The 26862-nt window shown below is 47.9% G+C and overlaps 1 protein-coding gene across 1 annotated transcript in view; it reads right to left on the bottom strand.

Annotated features, from left to right (window-relative positions):
• Nucleotides 1–25000, bottom strand: part of LOC145391857 (protein argonaute-2-like) — a 157794-nt gene extending 132794 nt beyond the window's left edge. Inside the window, exons 1-2 of the mRNA XM_080266344.1 lie at nt 24794–25000; nt 23418–23634 (exon numbers count right to left, since the gene is read on the bottom strand). Coding sequence (XP_080122470.1) covers nt 23418–23634; nt 24794–25000 — 424 coding nt within the window. The remainder of the gene's footprint in view (nt 1–23417; nt 23635–24793) is intronic.
• Between the last annotated feature and the right edge of the window lie 1862 nt (nt 25001–26862).

The following is a 26862-nucleotide window of genomic DNA, read 5'->3' as shown; positions in this document are numbered from 1 at the left end:
GTATGTATTGGGCACTTAAGGAGGAGGTATTACATAATCTCCAGAACCATGTTTTTCTTGTCAACATTGTTTATTTTTATTATTATTATTATTATTATTATTATTTGATACATAAGTAAAGTTCTTCAAAAAAAAAAAAAAAATCAAATTCCACTCACTCGATAATGCTGCCTTCATGTGAGAAGTCGAATGGTTTATTGTAACCCAGGAAACATTTACTACGCTGGGTGATAAACTAAACCAAAGACGCCTGGCGACTTTTAAGTTAAAGTACCTCCTATCGGATAGCGTCCGCAAGGGGTATATCTAAGGGGAGGTTGGGGTTTACTGTTCACATAATGCCACTCACGGAAGAGTATGGCTTGTCACCCTCCCCTTGAATGGACAAAGGCTCATAATTTAAAGCCATTTCTGTAATCATCATCATCATCATCATTATAATGACATCCATCCTTAACAACAACGGACACTCATAATTTAAAACTAATAATAATAATAATCGTCCACTTTCGATAATTCAAAACACTCACTGTCTGGCAACGGCTTCCACATCTTAATCTCCTTCACACTCATGTTGCTTAATCTCCTTCGCAGTTGCTTGACAAACTGATCACTTCACTCCTCACGTCTTCACTGCTTGATGCCAACTGAACTGTTGCGGGAGGTGGCAGCCGGCCGCGGTTGTCTAATCAGTGAATGAGATACTGTCAGCCGTGCCGTACACATTCACCTCCGCATGGCGTAACGCACGCAGGCTACAGTCACAAACTGAAGTCCGTTTTCCTCTCTTGCATCGATTTCGTCATTAATGGATTCGCAGACGCTTAATGTGACATAAGGCGTTTTTTGTAGCACCTCGGAAAGTCAAAAGGGTTTGGGTTTCCGCTGTTGGAGTTTACAAAACGCTAAGCAATAGCACAGCCAGACGAACGAGCACTGTGAGCCCTGGAAGAACTGTCGTACATAGCCAGTCTGCAAGGAAATGAGATGACACCTTTTTCATAATGACATTTTATGCTCCTAAGATAAACGTAGGAGCATTACTTACAATTTTCGTTCAATTCCGAAGCAGAAATTAAGGCCAGTAGAAACCATTTACACTCTTATTCTTTTTCAAGTAAGCCCAACCTCGCGGTGGATTTGTAAACTTGTTTCAATGGCTGCAGTTCCTGCGGTAAGACGTATGATAAACTGGAAAATTTTGGGATCCAAGCACATTTCACGTTTTGGAAATGCATCTATATCCCTCAAAAAACACATAACATGAAAATACTTATGACTGACAGACGTTACGTAAGAATTTTGTAATTTCGTTGGAACGAAGCCAAAACCACAGTCAATTCATTGGACGCCTATGCCATTTTGGGGCTGGAGGTGCGAGCTGGTGCGAGACGGAACATTTAAATTGATTGATTTTCGTAATAAAGCAATGTTAGAATTCCTTATTGTCATATAGTCATTAACATGATTATTTGTTATGCATTATAATATAAAAAATGAATAGTTATCTTCTGATATTGCGAATTAAACACCATGCTAAAGTCCCTAACTGGCTATACTCCGCTACACAACACGCTGATTGGTAGTTTGGGTATGCACCACAGCAGAGGCAAACTCCTCGGTGAGGAGTTTGACTTTCCAACAGCGGAATCTCAAACCCTTTTGACTTTCCGAGGTGCTACAAAAAACGCCTATAGTGGACTGAGGCGTATATTTTAATTCAACTGCGGGTGATAATATAAGAAAGAATAAGACAATACTATGACTCTGCATCCTGTTCATAGTACTTCTTCGTTACTAGCATCATGTTCTAGTGCTAACCTCTTGTTCTATCTATAGCACTGCCGTGCACAGGATCTGTCAGACAGGGGTGCTCAAAGTTTGCAAAAAGGGCACAAATCTCTGAGAGAGCAGGCGAACGAAGCGAGTCCATGCAGCTTGGGGGTGCAGGGAAGGGGGTGTAGCGTAATCTGTACCCCTGTCCGCCCCCTACGGCGCATGCGCGGGAGGTTGCCAGAGGCCGCCACAAATATGCCATTTGTCCTCTGATCTCTGTAGGGGTAACATGATCGGAGCCTCTCGCCCTTTGTTTACAAACGGCAAATGGTCATTCCGGCTTCTCATATCATTCGTCTCAAAGCTTTCTCGGGTAGTTTCCGCCCTTAAATTAAATTAGGTTAGGCAGAAAGCAGTAAAAATTCGAATTTTTAAGGTATGAATGAGTTAGGTTGGATAAACATAGTTATAATTATTCATCTGGGGACGAGTTATCTAATCTCTTAGGCGTGAGGATTGCCTTAGCTTTGTTCTTACCCAATTGTATCTTTACAGGAATGAGTCAAGCTCGTACTGTCCCGTGTATTAAACCATTTTTATCATACATATCCTTGAAATTATAAATAGTTTTGGGCTTTTGGCACACACTACTTCATTCGGTTGTGCATTCCACTGATCAATTGCCCCATTAGAGAAACTGAATTTCCTTACATCTTTATCACCTCTCTTTTTATGCTGTATTTTGCAATGTCCTCTTGCTGATGCTTCACACATATGATATATATTCATTTATGTCTAGTTTCTGTTCCCCTGATATGCATTTATATACAGTAGCATATTCATGTCCTCCTCCTCTCTTGCAGCTTTGGTAAATTCACAGTCTTTCTCAGTAACTTAAATCCCTTAAGCTTGGTACCCATCTTGTAGCGGCCTGTTGTACTTTTTCAATCTTATCTGTGTTTTTTGAGATGAGGATTCCAGACTACTGTGATGCATACTCCAGAGTTGGTCTGATGAATATTATCTTTCTCAGCATATCTTCATTTATATATGTGAATGCTATTCTCATATTAGCAAGCAATGTATACATGTTTCGTACCTTCTCACTGATGTGATCATCAGGATATAGTCTGTTACTGATAATTACCCCTAGGTCCTTCGATCTCCTTTTCTGATATGTGTAGGGTTGATCTTCCTAACTTATAATACCAATCTGGTTTTTTCTCATTTTTACCAGATTTTATTACATGACACTTATCCACATTAAATTCCATTTGCCATTTATTGCTCCATTCATGAAGCTTGTTCAATTCCTCTTGCAGCTCTTTGCAAGAATCTATGTTAGTAATTGTCTTTTGAATTTTTGCATCATCTGCAAACATATTTAGATAGCTTCCTCTCTGCCTTCTATATTCACTTTAATACCCACCCAACCCCTTTTAAATGCCATAGAGTCAATAAGTGGCTTGGTGCTAGCTTTTCCTTTTCCTTTTTTTTTTCCAATTATCCAATCCAATCCCTTTAGTTTGAGAAATCTTACATCTCTCTCTAGTTTTGAGAAGTCTCACATAAGAGTGTTAGGCTAGTCCAGTATAGTTCAAGTTCAGTCAATGTGAAATAAAAATCAGCCTCTAAATTTCATTTATGGAAAAGTACTTTTAACTCTAAATACTATGAAAACAGTATGCACTCCAGTAGGGTAAGCTTAGTGAAGTTTCCTGTTCACACTGTTACAGCACTTCTACTGATTCAATGGATAATGATAAAGTAAAAACCCTTATCAGTTACATTACTGAGATCACTACAGATACTAGTTGCTATGGGAAATTTAAAAAAGAAAAATCCTAAGTTAGGGTATTCAGCACATTGGGCACATTACTACACATCACTGATTGGCATATTTTAATACCAATCGTTTACTTAAATCTGCACACATGTGCAGTAATATAAACCCTGTCGTGTCCAGTAGCACAGGATATATTTATATACTGTACTATCAGTGGAAATGCATTGAATACAGTAATAAAAAAATAAAAATAAAAAAAGCAAAAGTTAGCACCAAGCCAATGAAAATATGGCACTGAGGAGGAAGGGGGTTGGGTGGTTATTAAAGTGAAAATATAAGGCTGAGAGATAAGACACATGAAGTACGAGAGGAGGTGAATAATAAGCGCCAGTACCAAGCTAAAACAATGACTACATGGCACTATAATGGAAGAGGGTTTGGTGGGTATTAAAGTGAAAATGTAAGGCAGAGAGGTAAGACAGATAAAGTACAGGAGCAGAGTGGGAAGAGGGGAAGGATGGAGATTAAAGTGCCCCTTTTGCCACAAGCAGGGATACTGAGGAAGTATTCTGTCCCCCCTCCCCAGAGGGGTACTATCAATGGAAACTAAGCCAGCTCCCAGTCACGGTTATCTCACGAATCCTTTCCCCTCGGGGAGGGGGGGATAGAATACTTCCTCAGTATCCCTGCTTGTCGTAAAAGCCGACTAAAAATCCTTCCCCTTTTCCCCCTCTGCTTCTTGTACTTTATCTGTTCCACCTCTCTGCCATATATTTTCAATACCCACCCAAGTTAGTGCCATATAACTTAGTCATTGAATGGAATGGAATATTTAAAAAAAAAAAAAAAAAAAAAAAAGGAAAGCAAGCACCAAGCCACTCAATGACTATATGGCACTACAATAGGAGTTGGGTGGGTATTAAAGTGAAAATATAAGGCAGAGAGGTGGGACAGATAAAGTACAAGAAGCAGAGGGGGAAAAGAGGAAGGATGAAGATTAAAGTGCCCCTTTTAGACGGTTTTTACGACAAGCAGGGATACTGAGAAGGTATTCTATCCCCCCCCCCTCCCCAGGGGGAAACTTAGTCATTGAGAGGCTTGGTGCTCGCTTTCCTTTTTTTTTTTTTTTTAATTATTCCATTCCATTTCATTCCCTTCCATTCATGAGTCCTTTACTCATCCCTCTTAACCACCTGTGAGGTCTACAAATACCTGTACACTAGTCAAATTTAACACAATGAGAACTACTCAATAACAGACCAGTATCACTGACCAGTGTTGTAAGATACTACAAAAGCTGATAAGGGAAGTCTGGGTAAAACATCTAGAACATGGTATGATAAAAGAGAGGCAGTTCGGATATAGGAAGGGAAAATCATGTGTTACTAATGTTCAAAGCAATTATGACAAAGTTAGAGAAACATTACAGAATAGAGAAGGATGGGTGGTCAGTATCTATTTAGATTTTAAGAAAGCATTTGAGAGAGTACCGCACCAAAGACTTTTATGGAAGTACCATCAAGGAGGTATCCAAGGCAATCTCCACTGTTGGATGCAGGATTTTCTCAGAAAAAGGGAAATGAGAACAATATTAAGGGGAAATTACTCATCATGGAGGGAAGTGACCAGTGGAGTTCCACAGGGCTCAGTTATGTTTTTAGTATATATAAATGACTATCTATCTATCTATTGCCAGATGCCATAATCCCATAAGGGGTGGCCACTTGACTTTGAGTTAGTTGTTTTACGAGGAGGGGCACTAACCCTCCACCAACCCACTTGTTGACACGTAGGGAGCACGTATGGTTTGGTTATATGGTTACCACCCAGCGTTGTAAATGGTTTCTTGACTTACAGGAAACCATTTGGCTTGTCACTCAATGTAAAGCCACCTGTAAAGGAAAGAAGAGCAATAAGAAGTGACAGGAAAGATGGGAGAAATAGGAAGAGAGGAGGGTGGGCACAGAAAAAGAATGATACAGGCTAAGGAAGAAGTAGGCAGCACTACATCAAGCGAGTGGATAATGGTCGCCACCACCTACCACAATATATATAAATGACATAGACAGTAATATTGGAAATGGAAGCTATCTAAATATGTTTGCAGATGATGCAAAAATTCAAAAGACAATTACTAACATAGATTCTTGCAAAGAGCTGCAAGAGGAATTGAACAAGCTTCATGAATGGAGCAATAAATGGCAAATGGAATTTAACCCTAGAATACATACGTTAATTTTACTGCATCTTAGTACATATGCTGGGTTTGATAAACCCATTTTTCGGAAAGTCATACACCTATGTGAAAATCCAAATTTAGTAAAACCATATACATATATAAAAAATACAAGCTTTGTACTTTCACTTGAACCTTATGTACATGAGTTTGTATGATATCTTAAATGTTAAATGGTAACTTGAAAAAAAGTATCAAAAATGGGGAAAAATTCTGATGTAACTAAAAAAAAAAATATGTGGAAAATTTGAAACAGGAGCTGTGGACTTCTGCACTTGCACACACACACCTGGGTCATTGGAGCTGCAGCACATGGCACTCTAATCCTTACAGACTCAAAGTGGGCTGTGGTGGAGGTAGACAAAAAGTGGGCTATTTTTTTAGAGTAAAAAAATGGAGTACGAAGATTGGTAATTTTTCATGCAATCCCAGACCCTTGAAATTGAACACTACATATACATGGTATTTGGTCCTCTCTAAGGCTTTACCCTGTGATTTTGACCACCCACCCACCCCCACAACCTTGTTTTAGGGGGTAATTAGGATAGAACTTACAATTATCAGGAAATGTCATTTCTTGAGTAGTGAATGTTATTATTTTACTACTGAAACATCATAATTGCAAAACACAGTGGTATGCAATCCAAAATAGTTGCTATTTATCATTTGTGGTGTATTTATGGCCGTGAGAAAAATAAATTGTTCGAATTTTCCTTGACAATTCTCAAAATCATGAGCACTTACTTGGACTCACAAATAATCACCACAGACAGGGTAATAATGCCCCTGGCAGACAGCCTTCTGACATTTGGTGCACCGGAAGCATGTCTTCCTGTCAGTCCGAACAGGGCACTCCAGGCACTGGACAGGTGGACTCTGATTCTTAGCACCCAGTGGTGTTCATTATTTTATCAATTTCTTCATCACTCAAAAAATGGTGGGCCATGATTTCACAGTTCACAAAGAAATATCTGTGTTCTAAGAAATATTCACTTCCTGCAAGGAAAAGCACTTTAGAAATCATACTCAAACTACTTGCTGGATATGACAAACCCTGTGTCACATATGTACAGGAGTACATACGATGAGTGTAAGATACCCAAGGGCGCCGATATGGTAATTTCCTTCGAAGAGAGCGGAGCAACACTACCTCTCCCCACTAGGACAACACGTGGAAGGAGGGTATCTGGGTGCCCAGCCGTCTCAGACAATAACCCACTCGGTGATCACTGAACTCTGGTACGCGTCGGGTGTGATACGCCCGCGTATGTATTAAAGGGTTAATGTGGATAAGTGTCATGTAATAAAATTTGGTAAAAGTGAGAAAAAACCAGATTGGTATTATAAGTTAGGAAGAACAACCCTACACATATCAGAAAAGGAGATCGAAGGACCTAGGGGTAATTATCAGTAACAGACTATATCCTGATGATCACATCAGTGAGAAGGTACGAAACATGTATACATTGCTTGCTAATATGAGAATAGCATTCACATATATAAATGAAGATATGCTGAGGAAGATAATATTCATCAGACCAACTCTGGAGTATGCATCATAGTAGTCTGGAATCCTTATCTCAAAAAACACAGATAAGATTGAAAAAGTACAACGGGCCGCTACAAGATGGGTACCAAGCTTAAGGGATTTAAGTTACTGAGAAAGACTGTGAATTTACCAAAGCTGCAAGAGAGGAGGAGGAGACATGATTATGCTACTGTATATAAATGCATATCAGGGGAACAGAAAATAGACATAAATGAATATATATCATATGTGTGAAGCATCAGCAAGAGGACATTGCAAAATACAGCATAAAAAGAGAGGTGATAAAGATATAAGGAAATTCAGTTTCTCTAATGGGGCAATTGATCAGTGGAATGCACAACCGAATGAAGTAGTGTGTGCCAAAAGCCCAAAATTATTTATAATTTCAAGGATATGTATGATAAAAATGGTTTAATACACGGGACAGTACGAGCTTGACTCATTCCTGTAAAGATACAATTGGGTAAGAACAAAGCTAAGGCAATCCTCACGCCTAAGAGATTAGATAACTCGTCCCCAGATGATTAATTATAACTATGTTTATCCAACCTAACTCATTCATACCTTAAAAATTCGAATTTTTACTGCTTCCCGCCTAACTTAATTTAATATAAGGGCGGAATCTACCCGAGAAAGCTTTGAGACGAATGATATGAGAAGCCGGAATGACCATTTGCCGTTTGTAAAAGGGCGAGAGGCTCCGATCATGTTACCCCTACAGAGATCAGAGGACAAATGGCATATTTGTGGCGGCCTCTGGCAACCTCCCGCGCATGCGCCGTAGGGGGCGGACTGGGGGACAGATATAACGCTACAGGGGCACTGTAAGCCTCCCGAGGATTTTATATATATAAAAAAAAATGATTTAAACTGTCTGAGAGTCATTTTCACGCCATGATTTGTGCTGCAGTTGCTATGAAATTCATTTGAATATTGGTATATATCTTATAGTTTGTAATACAAAATATAGTTAACGTGCAATAAACGCAACATGCATCCTGCTTCTTTATAAAATACTGATTGCCAGTATGTATTTCAACTTTGTGTATAAGAAACATAATGAACGACAGTATTAGACAATTTATTTAAAACAACGTTAAAGAAACAGTATCGTTGTATGTTACTTTACAGTTCAACCATGGGTAAAACATTTTTTTTTTTTTTCCAGTGTTGGAGGTACTGACACGCAGTATACAGTATTTCACATGTTCTGGTGCCAACATCGTTTCCAATGACGAGTTGTAGTTTCACACTATTGTTACATATTACATACAAAGTTGTTTATTCATAATTAACTGTGTAATAAAGTGTGCATGATAAGGAACCAAACACCATTTCACTGTAGTGTGGCTTGGGATAGGATGCGCAATCATACAGCCTTTTTCAGTCAAAACAGCCTAGGGTAAAGGAAAGGCGACAGAGAAGTATAATGTATATAAAATGCGTGGCATGAAGAACAATGCCCCCGAAGAATACCATAGTACCCCCGACGACAGGGCAAGCCAAACACAGCTTAGTATGCCCGAAAATGCGCCGACACCCCCACACGGACCCCACGGGGTAGCTGCCACCAGTCACCAACACTCCCGGCAACAGCAACATATGTCAGCCCGGGCCGTGCGCCCCTGTGTCATGCAGCCACCACGCCGCCGCCACCGTAGAAGAAGGACACTACCTTCGTGGAGTGGAATTGCTGAGCCAGCTAGGGGTGGAGTTAGAAAAGATACTCCAGACGGCGCCCCTCTGGTAGAGACGATCTATGGTTGCTCCCAAAGTGTTCCGGTAGAGACGATCTATGGTCGCTCTCAAAGTGTTCTGGTAGAGACGATCTATGGTCGCTCCGAAAGTGCTCCGGTAGAGAAGATCTCTGGTCGCTCCCATCCTCGTGAGACGATCTATGGTCGCTCCGAAAGTGCTCTGGTAGAGACGATCTATGGTCGCTCCCATCCTCGTGAGATGATCCATGGTCGCTCTGAGAGTGCTCTGGTAGAGACAATCCATGGTCGCTCCCATCCTCGTGAGACGATCTATGGTCGCTCTGAGAGTGTCTTGGTAGAGACGACCTATTGTCGCTCCCTTCCTCGTGAGACGATCTACGGTCGCTCCGAGGGTGTGCAGAGAGAGGTGAATAGAGAGACGCCCCCACGGCAGGAGACTGGAGCCCAGGCTTCCTGTCCCAGAGTGATCCAGACAGGCCTCCCAGCCTCCCCTGGTCTCTGTTCCCTATGCCTGGCTCTAGAGCAGATGCACCTGACGGACGCCAGTGGAAGTCGCTGCCGCAGCCCTCCCCTGTCGGCGCCCCTAGACGCTGGAGACCGCAGCCCACAGTCTCTCTCGGTTCTCCCCAGGACACCCGGGCGTGATCTCTCTACGCCCCCACGACGCCGGGACTTATCACAGAGGTTCCTGGAGCTATTCGGCCCCAGTCCCGAGGGCCACACGCCTGAGCCAAGCCCGGAAGCCACGGGAAGCCCAGGACGCGAGAGGACGCCCTTACGAGTTATCCCGTGCCCTCTCAGCACACCTCGCATTGGCGGTGTCCCTAGCCCGGCAGGATCGCCGACGACGTGTTTCTGCCTATCCCCCTGATGAATACGTGTGATATTGTAGCACGAGTGATTTAGGTTAAGTGTGATTTCCCCTAATGTAAGTATTATGCAGTGATTTCATATAGTGAATATTGGGGTAAATAAGATCACAGTGAGAGGTTAAAAGACGAGAGTGTGGAACAAGATCTGATTGACTATACATGTGACATCCCTGTTATACAATTAATAAGCCTGTGCCGCTGGGAGATTCCCCTATAAAGACATCCCCCCATTACTGTGAAGGAATATTGTGAAAGGAAGTAATAATAGTATTCTCTCTCCCCCACGCTACCCATAAATCTTGTTTATCACCCTCTCTCACTCCAATATCTTGAGTAAGTGTAAATCAAGAATAAAATCAATTACCAAAGTCTTTTGGCTAGTGGAAACCATATAAACTTCACGGCTAATATCTGCCGCCCTCCGGTATTACCATAACTTTCCCCTAGCCGTCACAAGTCACTCCCCGCACCTCCCCTATCTCCTCCTAGTGAGACTCAACCCCCCTCCTGCGCACCGCGCACGCCTATATTTACTGCACTCCTGATACACTAGGATTGTTTGTGTTGTCATTACCATCAGAGAAGCAAGTATCCTGCGAGATACACATATCCTAGATAAGGTTTTATATTGCTATATATTGTGCTGTAATATCTGCTGATTTGTCCTGTGTCTGACTGTGGTAATATACGTGTAAAGGTTGTTGCCTAGAGTTTTTGTGTCCTGCCTCACTTTATTGCACTAGCTCCGGTCTCGAAAGAGGACCCCGCTCCTCGTTAGGTGAAATAGGAGTGAGAAGTCGAGCCTAATTTCACCTAGCATTACACTGGTGGCCAGCGGTGGTTCTAGACTCGGGCGTAAGAGAGAGGTAATCTGGAAACATTTGGCAAAATGGCAACCAAACCGCACGTTCGGTTACCCAAGTTTGACCCCGACCAGTATGATATACACACATATCTGGCAATAATTAAACCCTTACTGGATATTGGCTTTGAAAATGACCAACAAAAAATTGCAGTCACACTACCACTATTGGGTAAAGCGGCGGCGAACATAGCGCCGAAAATCGTCCCAGAACTCACCTGGCAGAACTTTACAAAGTTCACTGTACAAGCCATCACCCCATCGTTAGGGAAAGTAGTGTCTCTATCCAAATTGGTTAGTTTCGCATTCAACGGGGATTTAGATAATACCCTGATACAGGCAAGATGCCTGGTTACTGCTGCCTACCCGGAGGCAGATGAGGAAATCCGGGATCAGCATACATTTAATACTCTGCTCAGAGTACTCACAAGTGTTGTGAAACAACACTTCACTATCCATGACCCAACAGGAGACATGGATAGAGATATACAGCTGATGCGGCGCCTCCTGACCGCCTGCCCTTCACAACAAATTAACGTTGTTAAGAAATTCCCCACCCGACCCCTGGCTCCCCCAGCCACACCGCGTCCACCTCTGCCTCACACCAGCCCGACCCCGACGCCTAGCCCGCCCAGGGCACACCCCTCCCATCGGCGCCCTGCCCCGCGAGAAAACCCGAACCTAATTCTTATCAACCCGTGGGAATTCACAGCCTGCAACTCCCACTGCCCCCTTCATGACATACGGGACCAGCTTAAAGCTGCTCGCCGCAGAATCACAGCCCCGGGTTCGCATAAAGTGTCCGCCTTAGAAGGCGAGGCCCCAGAAGACGAGCTGACGCCCGTGGACGAGCCTCATCCAGGAGAACTAGAGCAGGAACAGGAGAACTAGAGCCCTAGCCAGCTGGATTTTTAGGCCCGCCCCCGCACCAACCCACGGTGGCGGGGGCCATCACCCCTAAGTATCCCCACCCAGTATACCACAAGATGAAAATAAACGGTGTGAAGGCCAGACTACTAGTCGATACAGGAGCGGCCAGGTCCTGCCTTTACAGCCACTATTTCTCCCGCTACAGATCGCGGTTTGGCCCACTCCGCCCTACTACCACTCACCTTGTGGACGCGGGGGATGGCCCCCTGCCCATCCATGGGGAAACTCGGGCCCTATGGGTCGACACCCACCAGCCAGTGTCCGCCCAACATCCATTCATCATTTTTTATTCCTCCTGCCGGAGTTATGATGGGTATTTAGGGCTAGACTTGCTCCAAAAACTCGGAGCCACGATCGACTGTCGCCACTGACAACTCCAGTTCCGCCCCCCCACCCCGTTCCACCCCAGCCGTTTGCACATGCACGCCGCGGCCCCGGTCGGAGGATTCGCCCTCTTCCTTCCCCCAGTGCCCCCCTTCTCCCCCCCTTTTTCCACCTCCCTCTCCTCCCCCTCCCATGCCTTTCCACCCCACTCCTGCCCCCTCTTTCCCTGCCACCATCTCCGCCGCTGTTACCATCCCCTCCCACCATGAGGCATGGGTGCCCCTTAACAGGCCCTCAGGTCCATCCGTTTTGTTCTCCCCCCTCCTCCCCTCCGGACCCCTTTCTGCCTGCCTTGTGTCCCCCACCTTCCTCCCTCCCCAACACGCCGCCATCTGCATCGCCAATCTCGCCCCATCCCCTCTCACCCTCCCCAAAGGGCTTATCATCGGAGAGATGGAGGAAGCCGAGCCCTGTGCCCCATCCTCCTCCCACCACCCCACCCCTCTACCCTCCATCCCTGACCATCTCTCCAACCAGCAGTCAGACACCTTACGCCGCCTCCTCCTGGATTTCCAGGATTTGTTTGCGACAGGACCAGCAGATATAGGGCATACTACGTACCTGTCGCACGAAATCCATACGACAGGCCCACCTATACGACAACCTTCCTGACGCAAGAACCCCCGACAGAGAGGAGGACCGCCAGGTGCGCGAAATGGAAGAGGCAGGTGTTATCTCCTCCTCCACCAGCCCGTGGTCCTCCCCCGTCGTTCTAGTAAAAAAGAAAGACAGCACGATGCGGTTTTGCATTGACTACCGCCGTGTGAACGACATCACCATTAAAGATGCCACCCACCTCCCCCGCATTGACGATTCCCTAGACTCTCTCTACGGGGCGTCTTGGTTTTCTACCCTCGACCTCCAGTCTGGATACTGGTAGGTCCCCGTCCACCCGGACCATTGAGGCAAGATGGCCTTTTCCACCAGTAATGGCAAACATTACGAATTCAATGTTCTGCCATTCGGCCTCTGCAACGCCCCTGCCACTTTCTCCAGACTAATGGAATCTGTCTTGAGCGGCCTCACTTGGGAAATATGTTTAGTTTATCTTGACGACTTCATTGTTTTTAGCCAGACCTGGACCGACCACTTGCAGCGCCTCCGTCGAGTTTTCACCAGAATTCACCAGGCAGGCCTCAAGCTACATCCTTCTAAATGTGTCCTGGCCGCTAAGACTGTCTCGTTCCTAGGACATACTATTTCCCAAGCAGGAATTTCCCCAGATCCCAACAAGCTCCGTGCCATAGCAGACATACCACCTCTGCAGGATGTCCACGGCGTCCGCGCCTTCCTGGGACTCACGTCCTATTACCGTCGCTTCGTGAAGGGATTCGCGCAGATCGCTAAGCCTCTTCACGACTTGACACAAAAAGGGGAACCTTTCCTCTGGACCGAGGATCGGCGAGCTGCTTTTCAACAGCTAAAAGACAAGCTTGTCTCGGCCCCCATCGTGGCCTTCCCCGACTATGCCCTCCCTTTTCGCCTCTACACGGATGTATCCCTTACCGTGATAGGTGCCGTCCTAGCCCAGGTACAGGCCGGCCGGGAACACATCATCACCTGCGCCAGCCGCACTCTGAACCCAGCCAAAAAAAATTATGCCGCCACCAAGCAAGAATGCCTCGGCACAATCTGGGCCTTCCAATATTTTAGGGCTTATCTTTCCGGGACCCAAGTCACGATAATCACCGACCACCAATCACTCCAGTGGTTGCGCCAATCAGACTCCCATAACGCCCAACTCGTCCGGTGGCGTGACACCCTAGAGGAGTTTCAGTACGAGATTACATACAGACCCGGAAAGCTCCACACCAATGCAGATGCCCTCTCCTGCCTCCCCATCCACACGGTACAACCGGACCCCGACCTACTACAACTCTGGCACCACAAGGAACGGCCTCCCTGGATCCCTGCTCACCTATTCCCCAAGCTGTGCCGACAAGGCGACCACCTTCTAACCCCGTCCGGACACATCCTCTTGACCCCGATGCGGCACGTGACACCCCGTGACACCTACATGCTCACAACGGCATCCACTTGGGCACCAAAAAATTACTCCAGGTGTTCAATGATATTTACTGGGCCCCAAATCCCTCCACCCTCGCCAAGGAAATTATCCAGACTTGCCGCGCCTGCGCGCTTGGGAAAGATATCACCCGGACCGCCGGGCCATCTGGCCATATCACTGCCCACAAGCCCTGGCAACTCCTGGCGATCGACGTAGTAGGCCCTCTTCCCCCTAAATCTGGATATAAATACGTGATCACTTTTGTAGACACGTACTCCAAATTCGTAGTAGCCTGCCCAGCTAAGGAACATCATGCCGTCGCTGTCGCCGATGCCCTGCTCCGACACGTGTTCCCTTACTTTGGCATTCCCCAAGCCATCCATTCCGATAATGCCTCCGAGTTCTCGGGAAAAGTCTGGGAAGAACTAGCCAGGATTTTCGGGTACAAGATCTCCCACTCCTCACCATACTGGCCACAAGGGAAGGCGGTATGTGAACGTAGCCATCGTACCCTTATCAATCAGCTATGCACCAGAATCGAGGCTACAAAAGACGACGATTGGCCGGCACATGTAAAAATTGTCCAATGGGGCATGAATTCGTGCCCCCAAGAAGACAGGGTTTCCCCCCACGAAAGAATCTTTGGCAAAACCCCCCTCCTACTACCCCTACACCATCACCTGCAACCGCCCACTTCCGCTCCCACTACAGACCCGCTACACCTGCTAAAAGGGCGGATATACCACCTACAAAAGAACCTAGACCTTGGACCCAAACCAGCCACCAACCCTTTCAACCCGGGTGACACAGTCGTTGTCGCCCAACTTCCCACTCCCCACGAGCTCGCCCCCCATTTCACGGGGCCTCACACAATCACCAAAGTCCCCAACCCATACCAAGTAGTCGTAGACTATCACGGCACTCCCCGTACCCTCCGCAACCGTCACGTGCGGCCTTTCCGCACACCCACCTCCCCCACTCCGGCCCCACACCCCCAGCCCCCTCCAGCTCCCGCACCACCCTCTACAGTCACATATGAGTGCTATGTTTCCTCCTCACCCTCCCACTCTGCCCCCCCTACCATCTCCACCTCGCCGGCCACCACCACCCCCAGCACCTCACCTGACGCCTCCCCCGCCACCCCTCCCTCACCCTCACCCCTTCCTTCCATGGCCTCCCCCTCAACGTCCACTCCCACATCTTCCGCCCACGCCACCACACCCTCACCACAATCCACTACCACCCCCCCTCCCCCACCCACCATCCGTACACCCACTCCGCCAACATCGCGCCACACAGCGCCCACAACACGCAAAACAACCCGCCCATCCCAGACGCCCACTTCTCCCCCCACCCCGACCCTCAAGACCACCACCACCCGCTCGGGCCGCCTCTCACGCCCGCCCGCCCGATACTCACACACCCCTACACCACCCACCCCTCCACAACTTCACACCGTCAAGCTACATCAGGCCCAAATCCCCTCTACCTGTACTCCCCAGAGACAACGCCACATTACCACGGCACAAAACCCGGCCCTTACCTGCAGTATCCAGCATTCAGCCCCCAACCACACTGACAGCCACACCAAGCAAGATGAGAGTGAAGCGGGCCGTATGGGCACCTACCCTTGGCAGGAACCACAGACTCCGCGGGCCACACCACCTGCTAAACCTCCTCCAGTCTACCACCGCCACCTTCACACTCTTCCTCACCTGCGACCCAGCACAAGAAGAGAACCCCTACACTGTCGCCTGGCAAACTATGCTGCAACACCTCCAGCCCATCTACACCACCTCCAACACACAAGCGTTCCACCTCCAGCCACGAGGACGTGACTTTTTACAGGGGGAGTGGTAAAATGCGTAGCTTGAAGAACAATGCCCCCGAAGAATACTATAGTACCCCCGACGACAGGGCAAGCCAAACACAGCTTAGTATGCCCGAAAATGCGCCGACACCCCCACACGGACCCCACGGGGTAGCCGCCACCAGTCACCACCACTCCCAGCAACAGCGACATGTGTCAGCCCGGGCCGTGCTCCCCTGTGTCATGCAGCCACCAAGCCGCCGCCACCGTAGGAGAAGGACACTACCTTTGCGGAGTGGAATTGCTGAGCCAGCTAGGGGTGGAGTTAGAAAAGATACTCCAGACGGCGCCCCTCTGGTAGAGACGATCTATGGTCGCTCCCAAAGTGTTCCGGTAGAGACGATCTATGGTCGCTCCCAAAGTGTTCCGGTAGAGACGATCAGTGGTCGCTCCCGTCCTCGTGAGACGATCTATGGTCGCTCCCATCCTCGTGAGATGATCTATGGTCGCTCCGAAAGTGCTCCGGTAGAGACGATCTATGGTCGCTCCCATCCTCGTGAGACGATCTATGGTCGCTCCGAAAGTGCTCCGGTAGAGACGATCTATGGTCGCTCCCATCCTTGTGAGACGATCTATGGTCGCTCCCATCCTTGTGAGACGATCTATGGTCGCTCCGAAAGTGCTTCGGTAGAGACGATCTATGGTCGCTTCGAAAGTGCTCCGGTAGAGACGATCTATGGTCGCTCCCATCCTCGTGAGACGATCTATGGTCGCTCCCATCCTCGTGAGACGATCTATGGTCGCTCCGAAAGTGCTCCGGTAGAGACGATCTCTGGTCGCTCCCATCCTCGTGAGACGATCTATGGTCACACCGAGAGTGCTCCGGTAGAGACGAACTATGGTCACTCCCATCCTCGTGAGACAATCCATGGTCGCTCCGAGAGTGCTCTGGTAGAGACGATCCATGGTTGCTCCGAGAGTGCTCCGGTAGAGACGATCCATGGTCGCTCCCATTCTCGTGAGATGATCTATGGTCGCTCCGAGAGTGTCTTGGTAGAGACGACCTATTGTCGCTCCCTTCCTCGTGAGACGATCTACGGTCGCTCCGAGGGTGTGCAGAGAGAGGTGAATAGAGAGACGCCCCCACGGCAGGAGACTGGAGCCCAGGCTTCCTGTCCCAGAGTGATCCAGACAGGCCTACCAGCCTCCCCTGGTCTCTGTTCCCTACGCCTGGCTCTAGAGCAGACGCACCTGACGGACCCCAGTGGAAGTCGCTGCCGCAGCCCTCCCCTGTCGGCGCCCCTAGACGCTGGAGACCGCAGCCCACAGTCTCTCTTGGTTCTCCCCAGGACACACGGGCGTGATGTCTCTACACCCCCACGACGCCGGGACTTATCAAAGAGGTTCCTGGAGCTATTCGGCCCCAGTCCTGAGGGCCACACGCCTGAGCCAAGCCCGGAAGCCACGGGAAGCCCAGGATGCGAGAGGACGCCCTTACGAGTTATCCCGTGCCCTCTCAGCACGCCTCGCATTGGCGGTGTCCCTAGCCCGGCAGGATCGCCGACGACGTGTTCCTGCCTATCCCCCTGATGAATACGTGTGATATTGCAGCACGAGTGATTTAGGTTAAGTGTGATTTCTCCTAATGTAAGTATTGTGCAGTGATTTCATATAGTGAATATTGGGGTAAATAAGATCACAGTGAAAAGTTAAAAGACGAGAGTGTGGAACAAGATCTGATTGACTATACGTGTGAGTGACATTCCTGTTATACAATTAATAAGCCTGTGCCGCCGGGAGATTCCCCTATAAAGACATACCCCCATTACTGTGAAGGAATATTGTGAAAGGAACTAATAATAGTATTCTCTGCCTCCCCCACGCTACCCATAAATCTTGTTTATCACCCTCTCTCACTCCAATATCTCGAGTAAGTGTAAATCAAGAATAAAATCAATTACCAAAGTCTTTTGGCTAGTGGAAACCATATAAACTTCACGGCTAATATCTGCCGCCCTCCAGTATTACCATAACTTTCCCCTAGCCGTCACAAGTCACTCCCCGCACCTCGCCTATCTCCTCCTAGTGAGACTCAACCCCCCTCCCGCGCCCCGCGCGCGCCTATATTTACTGCACTCCTGATACACTAGGATTGTTTGTGTTGTCATTACTATCAGAGAAGCAAGTATCCTGCTAGATACACATATCCTAGATAAGGTTTTATATTGCTATATATTGTGCTGTAATATCTGCTGATTTGTCCTGTGTCTGACTGTGGTAATATACGTGTAAAGGTTGTTGCCTAGAGTTTTTGTGTCCTGCCTCTCTATTGCACTAGCTCCGGTCTCGAAAGAGGACCCCGCTCCTTGTTAGGTGAAATAGGAACGAGAAGTCGAGCCTAATTTCACCTAGCATTACAGTATATATGTTTAAAGTCTTGGGGGAAAATTTACCTTGTTGGTATACTTGAATGTAATCAATACTACTTTACTGAGGTGTATAATGTACATGGTAAGGTTTTGATGCTTCTATTCATGTATAAATCCCGAGTATCTGTGATGCTTGGCATCTCTATTTTATGCTGATTTCAGTGCCACTCCCCAGTGGGGGAAGGCAGCTAACAGCAGAACGCACTTATCATTCAAACGGGAGGGACGTATATACTCTGAGCTCTCTGTGTCGCAGTTGTATCTTTCTGTGGCCAATATAAAGAGAGAAATCTGCTCAGTTTTCAGTTCACCTGCACACGCTACCTACCTCTACAATTCCTTCAACAGGATCTACACGATTCCCACCATCTCCAGTGTGTGAGAATGACTTTTAGTGGAGTGTCAGCCGGAAGTGACTTCGACCTGGAGCAACTTTACTAACCTTGCTTGGAACAGTGAGGTCACATCTAAGCTGATATATAATTGGTGATCAGCTGTGGGGTTCCAATAAGCTGATATATTAGTGACCAGTTGAGGAATTTATACAATCTGTATACCTAGGCTGCTTCCCCCAAGGAAAGGGAGGTAGCCGAGACAGGACGACACACTCCCTCATTTACTCATCCATTCAAACACATTCATTTGCATCTTAGCCCCAAAGGGGAGAACGGACAGATCCTCACCGCACCACACCGCACAAGGGTCAACTGCGCAATGCAATCAGTGACATAGGCAGCAGGGTCCGACAGCAGAGCTGGTTTACCCCTGCCACATCATAGCAGACCCATCCCCTTACCCACACCTGACCTGAAAGTTGATCAGACCAAATGCGGGAGAATATCCCCTCAGGGCTGTGTCATCACTTATTCATTCACAATTTCTCTCCATGTATTTCTATCATGCACAGCCACTCTTCCTTGCTCAACAGACATCCCTCTCGCATCCAGCACTCTCTTCACACTGTCCATCCATCATATTCGTGGTCTTCCTCTCAGCCTTACACCTCTCACATCAGATCTAGTTATCTTTTTCACCAATTGCTTATTATCCATTCTCTCCATATGCCCAAACCAACGCAACACCCTCTGCTCAACTCTACCAGCCATCTCCCGAACAACTCCAGTTCTCCTTCGCACTTCATCATTTCGCACTCGATCCATACGCGTCACTCCACACATACTCCTCAGACACCTCATCTCCATTACATTCAAACTTTCCCTCTCTGCTACACCCATATTCCATGTTTCAGCCCCATATAATGCAGTCGGTACCACAACACCCTCATACAGCCTTCCCTTTACATCCATTCTAAGCGAATGACATCTAAACACTTTTTTCATTCCTCCCAGCACCTTTCCTACTTCATTTATTCTAAATTTCACTTCTGCATCTATTCTTCCATCCACTGCAACATGTGACCCCAGATATTTAAAACACTCTACCTCCTCAAGCAACTCGCCATTCAAAACTATATTCATCCCCCTACCATCTACCAACCTCGTACACTTCATCACTTTACTCTTGTTCTCATTTACTTTCAATTTCCTCCTTTCACACACTTTTCCAAACTCCTCTACCAACTGTCTCAATCTCTCCTCTGAATCAGCCACCAGTGCAGTATCATCTGCAAACAACAGCTGCTTCAGATTCCACTCTCCACCATCAACATTCACCAGACTCAGACCTCCACCTAAAACTCTTGCATTCACCTCCCTTACAACACCGTCCATGTAAATATTAAACAACCAAGGCGACATCATACATCCCTGTCGCAGCCCCACTCTCATGGGAAACCAATCAATCACAGCATTTCCCACTCTTACACACGCTCTACTATTTACATAAAAACTTTTCACCCCTTTTAGTAACCTACTATCAAGTCCGTACAATCTTAAAACAGTCCACAAAGCCTCCCTATCAGTTCTATCATACACTTTCTCTAAATCCATGAATGCCCAAAACACATCCTTACCTTTCGCTAAATACTTTTCACACACTTGTCTCACAGAAAACACCTGATCCACGCATCCCCTCCCTTTCCTAAAGCCACACTGCTCATCACCAATCCCTCCCTCTGTACCCTCTCTAACTCTCATAATTAACACTCTACCATACACCTTACCTACAACACTCAACAGACTTATACCCCTAAAGCTAGTACATTCATACTTATCACCCTTGCCTTTATACAATGGGACCACACAAGCACTTGTCCAGTCAACTGGCCCCATACCTTTCACAAAGCACACATTCAACAATCTTACTAACCAGCCAACAATTGTCACTCCACCACCCCCCAGGCATTCCACAGCACACCCATCCATACCTGCAACTTTCCCTGTTTTCATCTCCTTTACTGCCTTCTCCACTTCCTCCTTCGTGATCAAAGAATCATTCAACTCTCCCAACACATTTATTCCTTGCACCGTTCTATCTGCCACAGTCTCAGCCACCCTTTCCTCCTCTACATTTAACAGTCTTTCAAAATACTCTGCCCATCTCTTCCTTACTGCATCCATCTCAATTAACATCCTTCCATCCTCTGCTTTTACTCGTTCTTCCTTCCCAGACTCTCCCTTTCGCACCCTTTTCACCTCCTTCCAAAACATTTTCTTATTCTGTTGAAAATTCTCTGTCAGCTGCCTACTCCATCTCTCATCTGCTGCCACTTTAGCATCAGGCACAGCCCTTCTCGCTCTATTCCTCTTTTCCTTATATCTTTCATATGACATCTCATCCTTCCTCTGGAGCCACTCTTCATATGCATGTCTCTTCTCAGCCACAGCCATACTTACTTCCTCGCACCACCATTCACTTCCTTTTCTTACACCACCACCCACATGTCTCACACCACACACCTCTTCTGCATGCCCCACCACAGCACTCTTAAACAACTGCCATTCCTCCTCCACACTGCCATTTTCCCGATCTTTCACTGCATTCCACTCATCTTTCAATTTCTCCTGATACTCTATCTTTTTCTCTCTTTTATCCAACTCACTCACTTTCAAAACCTCCCTGCCACACCTAACTCTCCTAGCTCTCACCCATCTCTTACCTACTCTTAACTTTCCCTCCACCAGGTAGTGGTCAGACATACCTCCACCCTTCCCTCTCAGAACTCTCACATCCAACAATCTTCCTATTACATTCCTAGACACAACCACATAGTCCATCAAAGCTCTGTCAACAACCCTTCCACCCTCCTGTCTCACCCATGTATACTTATAAATATCTTTCTTCTCACATAGCGTATTTCCAATCACCATCTCTCGCTCAACACACATCCCTATCATTCGTTCCCCATTTTCATTTCTTCCAGGCACACCATGCATATCACCTACACCTTCAACTGTTACATTTCCCACTCTAGCATTCAGATCTCCCATTATTACCACATTCACATTCGCTCCAAAACCCTGCAGACACTCATGAACATCATTCCAGAAAGACTCCCTCTCTTCTTCATCCCTTTCGCTACCAGGCCCATATGCACTCACAAACACCCACAACTCACGTTCAAATTTCGCTTTCACCCACATCAGTCTCGATGACACCTCCTTCCATTCAATCACACACTGCTGTACTTCCGGACTCACTAACAAGGCCACACCTTCTCTTGCCCTTCCTCTATCAACACCTGACAATCTTCCATTCACACTTTCAAACTTAGACTCACCTTTCCCTTTCATCTTCGTTCACTCAAAGCTAACACATCCAACTTTCTTCTCACAAACATTCTCCCAATCTCCTCCCTTTTAGCCTCATTCGTACTACATCCACGCACATTCATAGACCCAATCTTCAGGATACAGGGATAACTCCATCCCCCATCCCTTTCTCTGGCCTGTCTCTTTTTAGGAACTAAAAAACAGAGGAGGGGTCCCTAGTCCCCTCACCCCGCCCCTTTTCGTCGCCTTTTACGACACGCAGGGAATACGGTGGCAATATTCTTCCTAACACAACCTGGCTGCAGAGTAGTAGTACCACCCTATAGAGCGGCCAGATTGTGTCCCCCCTGCCACAGGGGGGACACAATTTATACAAACCGACACATAATATTGGTGCCAGTGGTGGAACGACACACATAAAATTGGTGTTCAGTGCTGGGATATGAAAAGGTGCTTGTTATGTGGGATGTTTTTAGTCCGACTCCTCGTCCTAAAAATGCCCGCGACTGAGCGGGGTCCTCTTTCCGGACCGGAAATAAAGCACCCACAAAGGAACAGGGCATAAAAACTAGGCAGTACACCTTAACACGTCTATTGTCTTAATTCAATACACTGTTACAATATAAAAACAAAGAGTTACAGGATATGATGGAGACAGGTTTACAGAGTTAGCTTCTCAATATAATGTATCACACACAGCACAGGCAGAGAATGGAGATCTGCAATTATACATCAATGGTGAGCTATAATTTCTCTATACCCGTATTATGTTCATGGGCAGAACTAGCATTTAATAGTCTAAATCAGATGCACTAGGGGTAAAGAGGGCCAGGGGTCAAGAGAGTAAATATTACTATAACTTGTCAGAGCGCGAATCGCGACACTCGGGATAGTTACTTAGTCGCGGAGACACTGTTCACAGGTTTTTGGTTTTTCCTCACGCCCTCACTGTTTCCGTATGTCTCTGTACCCGTGTTTACTAGTCTTTTCTGTTCTGCCTGGGTATTATTCTGGCCTTACTCTTTCACTGTCACTGTTCACTCCCATCTCTGTGGTTTTTCAAGGCTCACGAGATGCGTTAAAGTCACTACTTGCCCTTGTTTCCTGGACTTAACAGAGGAGGTGCCCAGGTGTGGGAGGGGGCTCTGCTGGGGAGCCCTCCTGCAGGAGACTGCACCACCCACAGGGGTGTCACTGCCCGGGCCTTCTTCGTCAGGGGGGTGCGGGAAGGCTCTCCCATCTGGGGGCCTTGACCTGAGAGGCCCTCATCCTGGAGCCTCGTCGGTGGGGTGCAGGGAGGCCCTCCGACCTGGGGGCCTCAACCTGAAGGGCGACCCTCAGGGCTGGGGCTGAACAGCTGCAGGAGGTGGGCCTGTCGCCTCTTACTCTGGGCAGAGAGCCATGAGGGAGTGAAGCCTAAGTGGCCTGGCTCTGGGGCCTGCCGGTCCGGTCTAGGAGCCTGGGTGCTGTGGTCACCTGTAGGGAGGGGCGCCGTCAGGGGCAGACTGAGGCACCTCTTCTGTCTGGCATCCGTAAGAGACCGGGACCAACCAGGGGTAGGCGGCAGGACTGACACAGGGCCGCGCCACCACTCCGGCAGCACCTCCGAGGAACCACACCTGGAGGGAGTAAGTAAAGGGTGTCCCACACAGCCGAGAGGTGAAAGGCCGGCCGCACAAGGGACCTCCTTCTCCGGGATGACCCCAGGAATCACGGATGAAGGGTGTACAGTGGCTGCTTCTTCCCCCACACGTACAGTGGCCATTGTGGCAGTTCTGCAATTCCTAAGGTCCACAGCTGAAGGGCGTACAGTGGCCGCTCCTTCCCCCATACGTACAGTGGCCATTGTGGCGGTGTTGCTCCTGAAGGAGGAAGAGGCAGATGAGGGGCGTACAGTGGCTGCTCACTCCCCGGCATGTACAGTGTCCATTACCACGGGTCTGCCTGCCCAACGAGAAGTAACTGAAGGGCATACAGTGGCCGCTCCTTCCCCGGCACGTACAATGGCTGTTACCGTGGTGTTACTCCCGTAGGAGGAGGAGGTAGTGGATAAGGGGTGTACAGTGGCCACTCCCTCCCCGACATGTACAGTGGCCGTTATCGCGGTTCCACTCCTCCTTCCTTTGCCAGTCAGAGTGCACTCAATAGCTAACACTCTGAGGCCATCTCCAGATGTGGCTGTAGCTGAAGGGCATACAGTGGCCGCTCCTTCCCCCACATGTACAGTGGCCGTTGTGGCGGCGCTACAGGGCGAAACAACTGAGGGGTGTACAGTGGCCACTCCCTCCCCGGCGTGTACAGTGGCCATTACCGCAGTGTTGTCTGGGACTGAGTCTGGCTCAGTCCCACCCCGAACCTGGTGAAGGCTGCCCCGCCCGCAGGGTCGTGTCTTTTGCCTGCGTAGCTTCCGTCGGACTGGTTGGGTGAAAGAGGGACTCAGGACAGGGGAGCACTGGCGCCTTTCTTGCTCCGGGTCGGTCTCTCGATGATCCGGCCCTCCGTGGTGTCCTCCTGGGGTGGTGGTGAGGCGGCGGCTCGGTGGTAGGGTGGGGGGTGGCGGGGTGGTCGGTCCAGCAGCGGTGGGTATTTTAGTGCTAAAGGGATTTGTTCAGTGAAAAACCCTTGCAACCGCTCGTGATCCTTTAGGTGAAACAGAAAATCTTACTCTCCTGTTGCAAAGGGACTAATTATGGAGCGAGTAAGTGAAGCAGATATATCAGAGTAATCTCCTTCTCAATCTCTGCCTGGCAAGATATCTTTACCTTCAAGCGCGAACTGACAGTTATCTTGCTCTCGTCACCAAGGCCAGTGTGATGAACGGTGGTATCGTCTAGACTCATCTGGCAACTCTGGGCACGGAAGCTGGAGTGAGACAGGGCGAGTGTGCGGTGTGTGGAGGGCTGTGTGGCGTGGTACGGCGTCCCGCTGCTCCCGCAGTTACCCGAGGACCAGCATGGGGAGAGGATCATCATGTGTTTGGAGAAGAAACCTTGCGGAATGTGTGGACTTACAGTACGAATCTACCGGGAACTTCAGCATCATATGACACCTAGGTAGGTACACCCACGCACCAAAGTTTCTGTACCCCCCTCAGTGGCAGGAAGTGGAAGTTACGGTTAGAGAGAGGGCAGGCGAACGAACAACTGAGAGTGGTAGTTTGGTCTGAGCTATGAGGCGAATTGTGGGAAACTTATTGAAACTGGATTCGAAACATTTCCATGCTGTTCACCCGCAAATCATTCTGCATTTGTGGCATACATAGCATGTATTATAACACAGACTACTATGTTATCATGGAGTCCTGTGAAACTGGTCTAGACACAACTCGTATGTTTCGGATCCTCATCATACACATAAAGCACCGAACCAGTTGTATATAAGCTGTGACTGGTCAGCGATAATTGGGACTTTGATGAATGGTTGTGGAGAGGACGGTCGTGTGCTGAACTCTCCTCCAGATTCTAGGGCTGCCACACCGGCAATAGTTTTGCACTTTCCCTTAATAAAGTTAGGTTAGCTAGCGTTCACATTCCTCCCTACCCTTATTAAAGATATAGTAGGTGTCTGTATCTGCTTACTGAGATTGCCTTTGCTTTCTCGCATCTGGAGTGTACCCCCCACTGATTGCTCTGGGGTGTGAGTTATACACAGGCGCATCCTCCCGAGAGTGGTTTGAGAGGGTAATCTCAGGCTAGGTGTGTCTTTCCCAGGTACTTTGTCCCTTGCTTGTTTTTCTCGTTCTTCCCACTTCCCCCTCATGGGGGGAGTGGTTACTATGATGGAAACCCCTGCGGCCTCTCCCCCCTTCAGGGGGGGAGGTGGTCCTGACGAATGTAGGAACGACCGGACTGACCACCCCCAGACTGACGGACGCCAGACTCGAGCCCCACTTGACATACCTATAGCTAATGCGACATACATCACTATTCATGCGCTAGGTTCCACTCCCCTGTCCAGTCTCAATCCTTTCCTTATCAAGAAGGTGATTGACCATTGTGTGGGAGAAGTCGAACAGGTAAAAAAAACTTGCTAATGGAGATCTCCTGGTCAAAACTGTAAACTCAGCACAGGTAAAGCATTTGTTGAAACTGCGCAAATTCCATTGTTACGATGTCGAAGCCAAAATCCCAGTCTCCATGAATTTCTTGCAAGGGTGTTGTCACTTGCAGGGATCTCATGGTGATGAGCGAGGACGAGATCGTAAGTGAATTGGTGCAGCAAGATGTCACTGAGGCTAAATTCATAACTCGTTACTCGGAAGGCATAAGGACGAAGACAGCAACTATCATCTTGACGTTTGCCAAATCTTCTCTTCCTAGTGATATCAAAGTTGGTTACGAAATCACTCACGTTCGGCAGTACATCCCTAACCCTTTGCATTGCTTGAAATGCCAGCTGTATGGGCATGGTACAAAGACTTGTTGGGCTTCCCAGCCAGTGTGTGGCAAGTATGCAAGCCAGGGTCATGATGCAGAAAGTTGCACATCAGAGACAGTACGTTGCTTTCACTGCAAGGGTACTCACTCCATTTCCTCTAGGGATTGTTCCAAGTGGAAGGAGGAGAAGGATGTCTGCACAGTGAAGGCAACTGAGGGTATTTCCTTCTACGAAGCTAGGAAAAAGGTGAAGGAGTTGCATGCAACTCCCACGCCAAATAGGTCCTATGCTTCAACGGTAATGTCCCGTCCTGTGATGTGCTCTGTCGAGACGCAGACTGACCTTGTCCTTCCCCCTCCTGCCACTCACAGTACATCTCCATCTCGACCTCCTGTCCGCTCCAACTCTCTCACTGACATCCCTAAGGCTTCAACTTATTCTCAGGCTGTTGCTG

Source organism: Coenobita brevimanus, chromosome 20, assembly GCF_032717465.1.
Source record: "Coenobita brevimanus isolate Jiangsu-jjx chromosome 20, ASM3271746v2, whole genome shotgun sequence".
Taxonomy (NCBI): Eukaryota; Metazoa; Arthropoda; class Malacostraca; order Decapoda; family Coenobitidae; genus Coenobita; species Coenobita brevimanus.
This window is presented reverse-complemented; position numbering and strand designations above follow the sequence as displayed.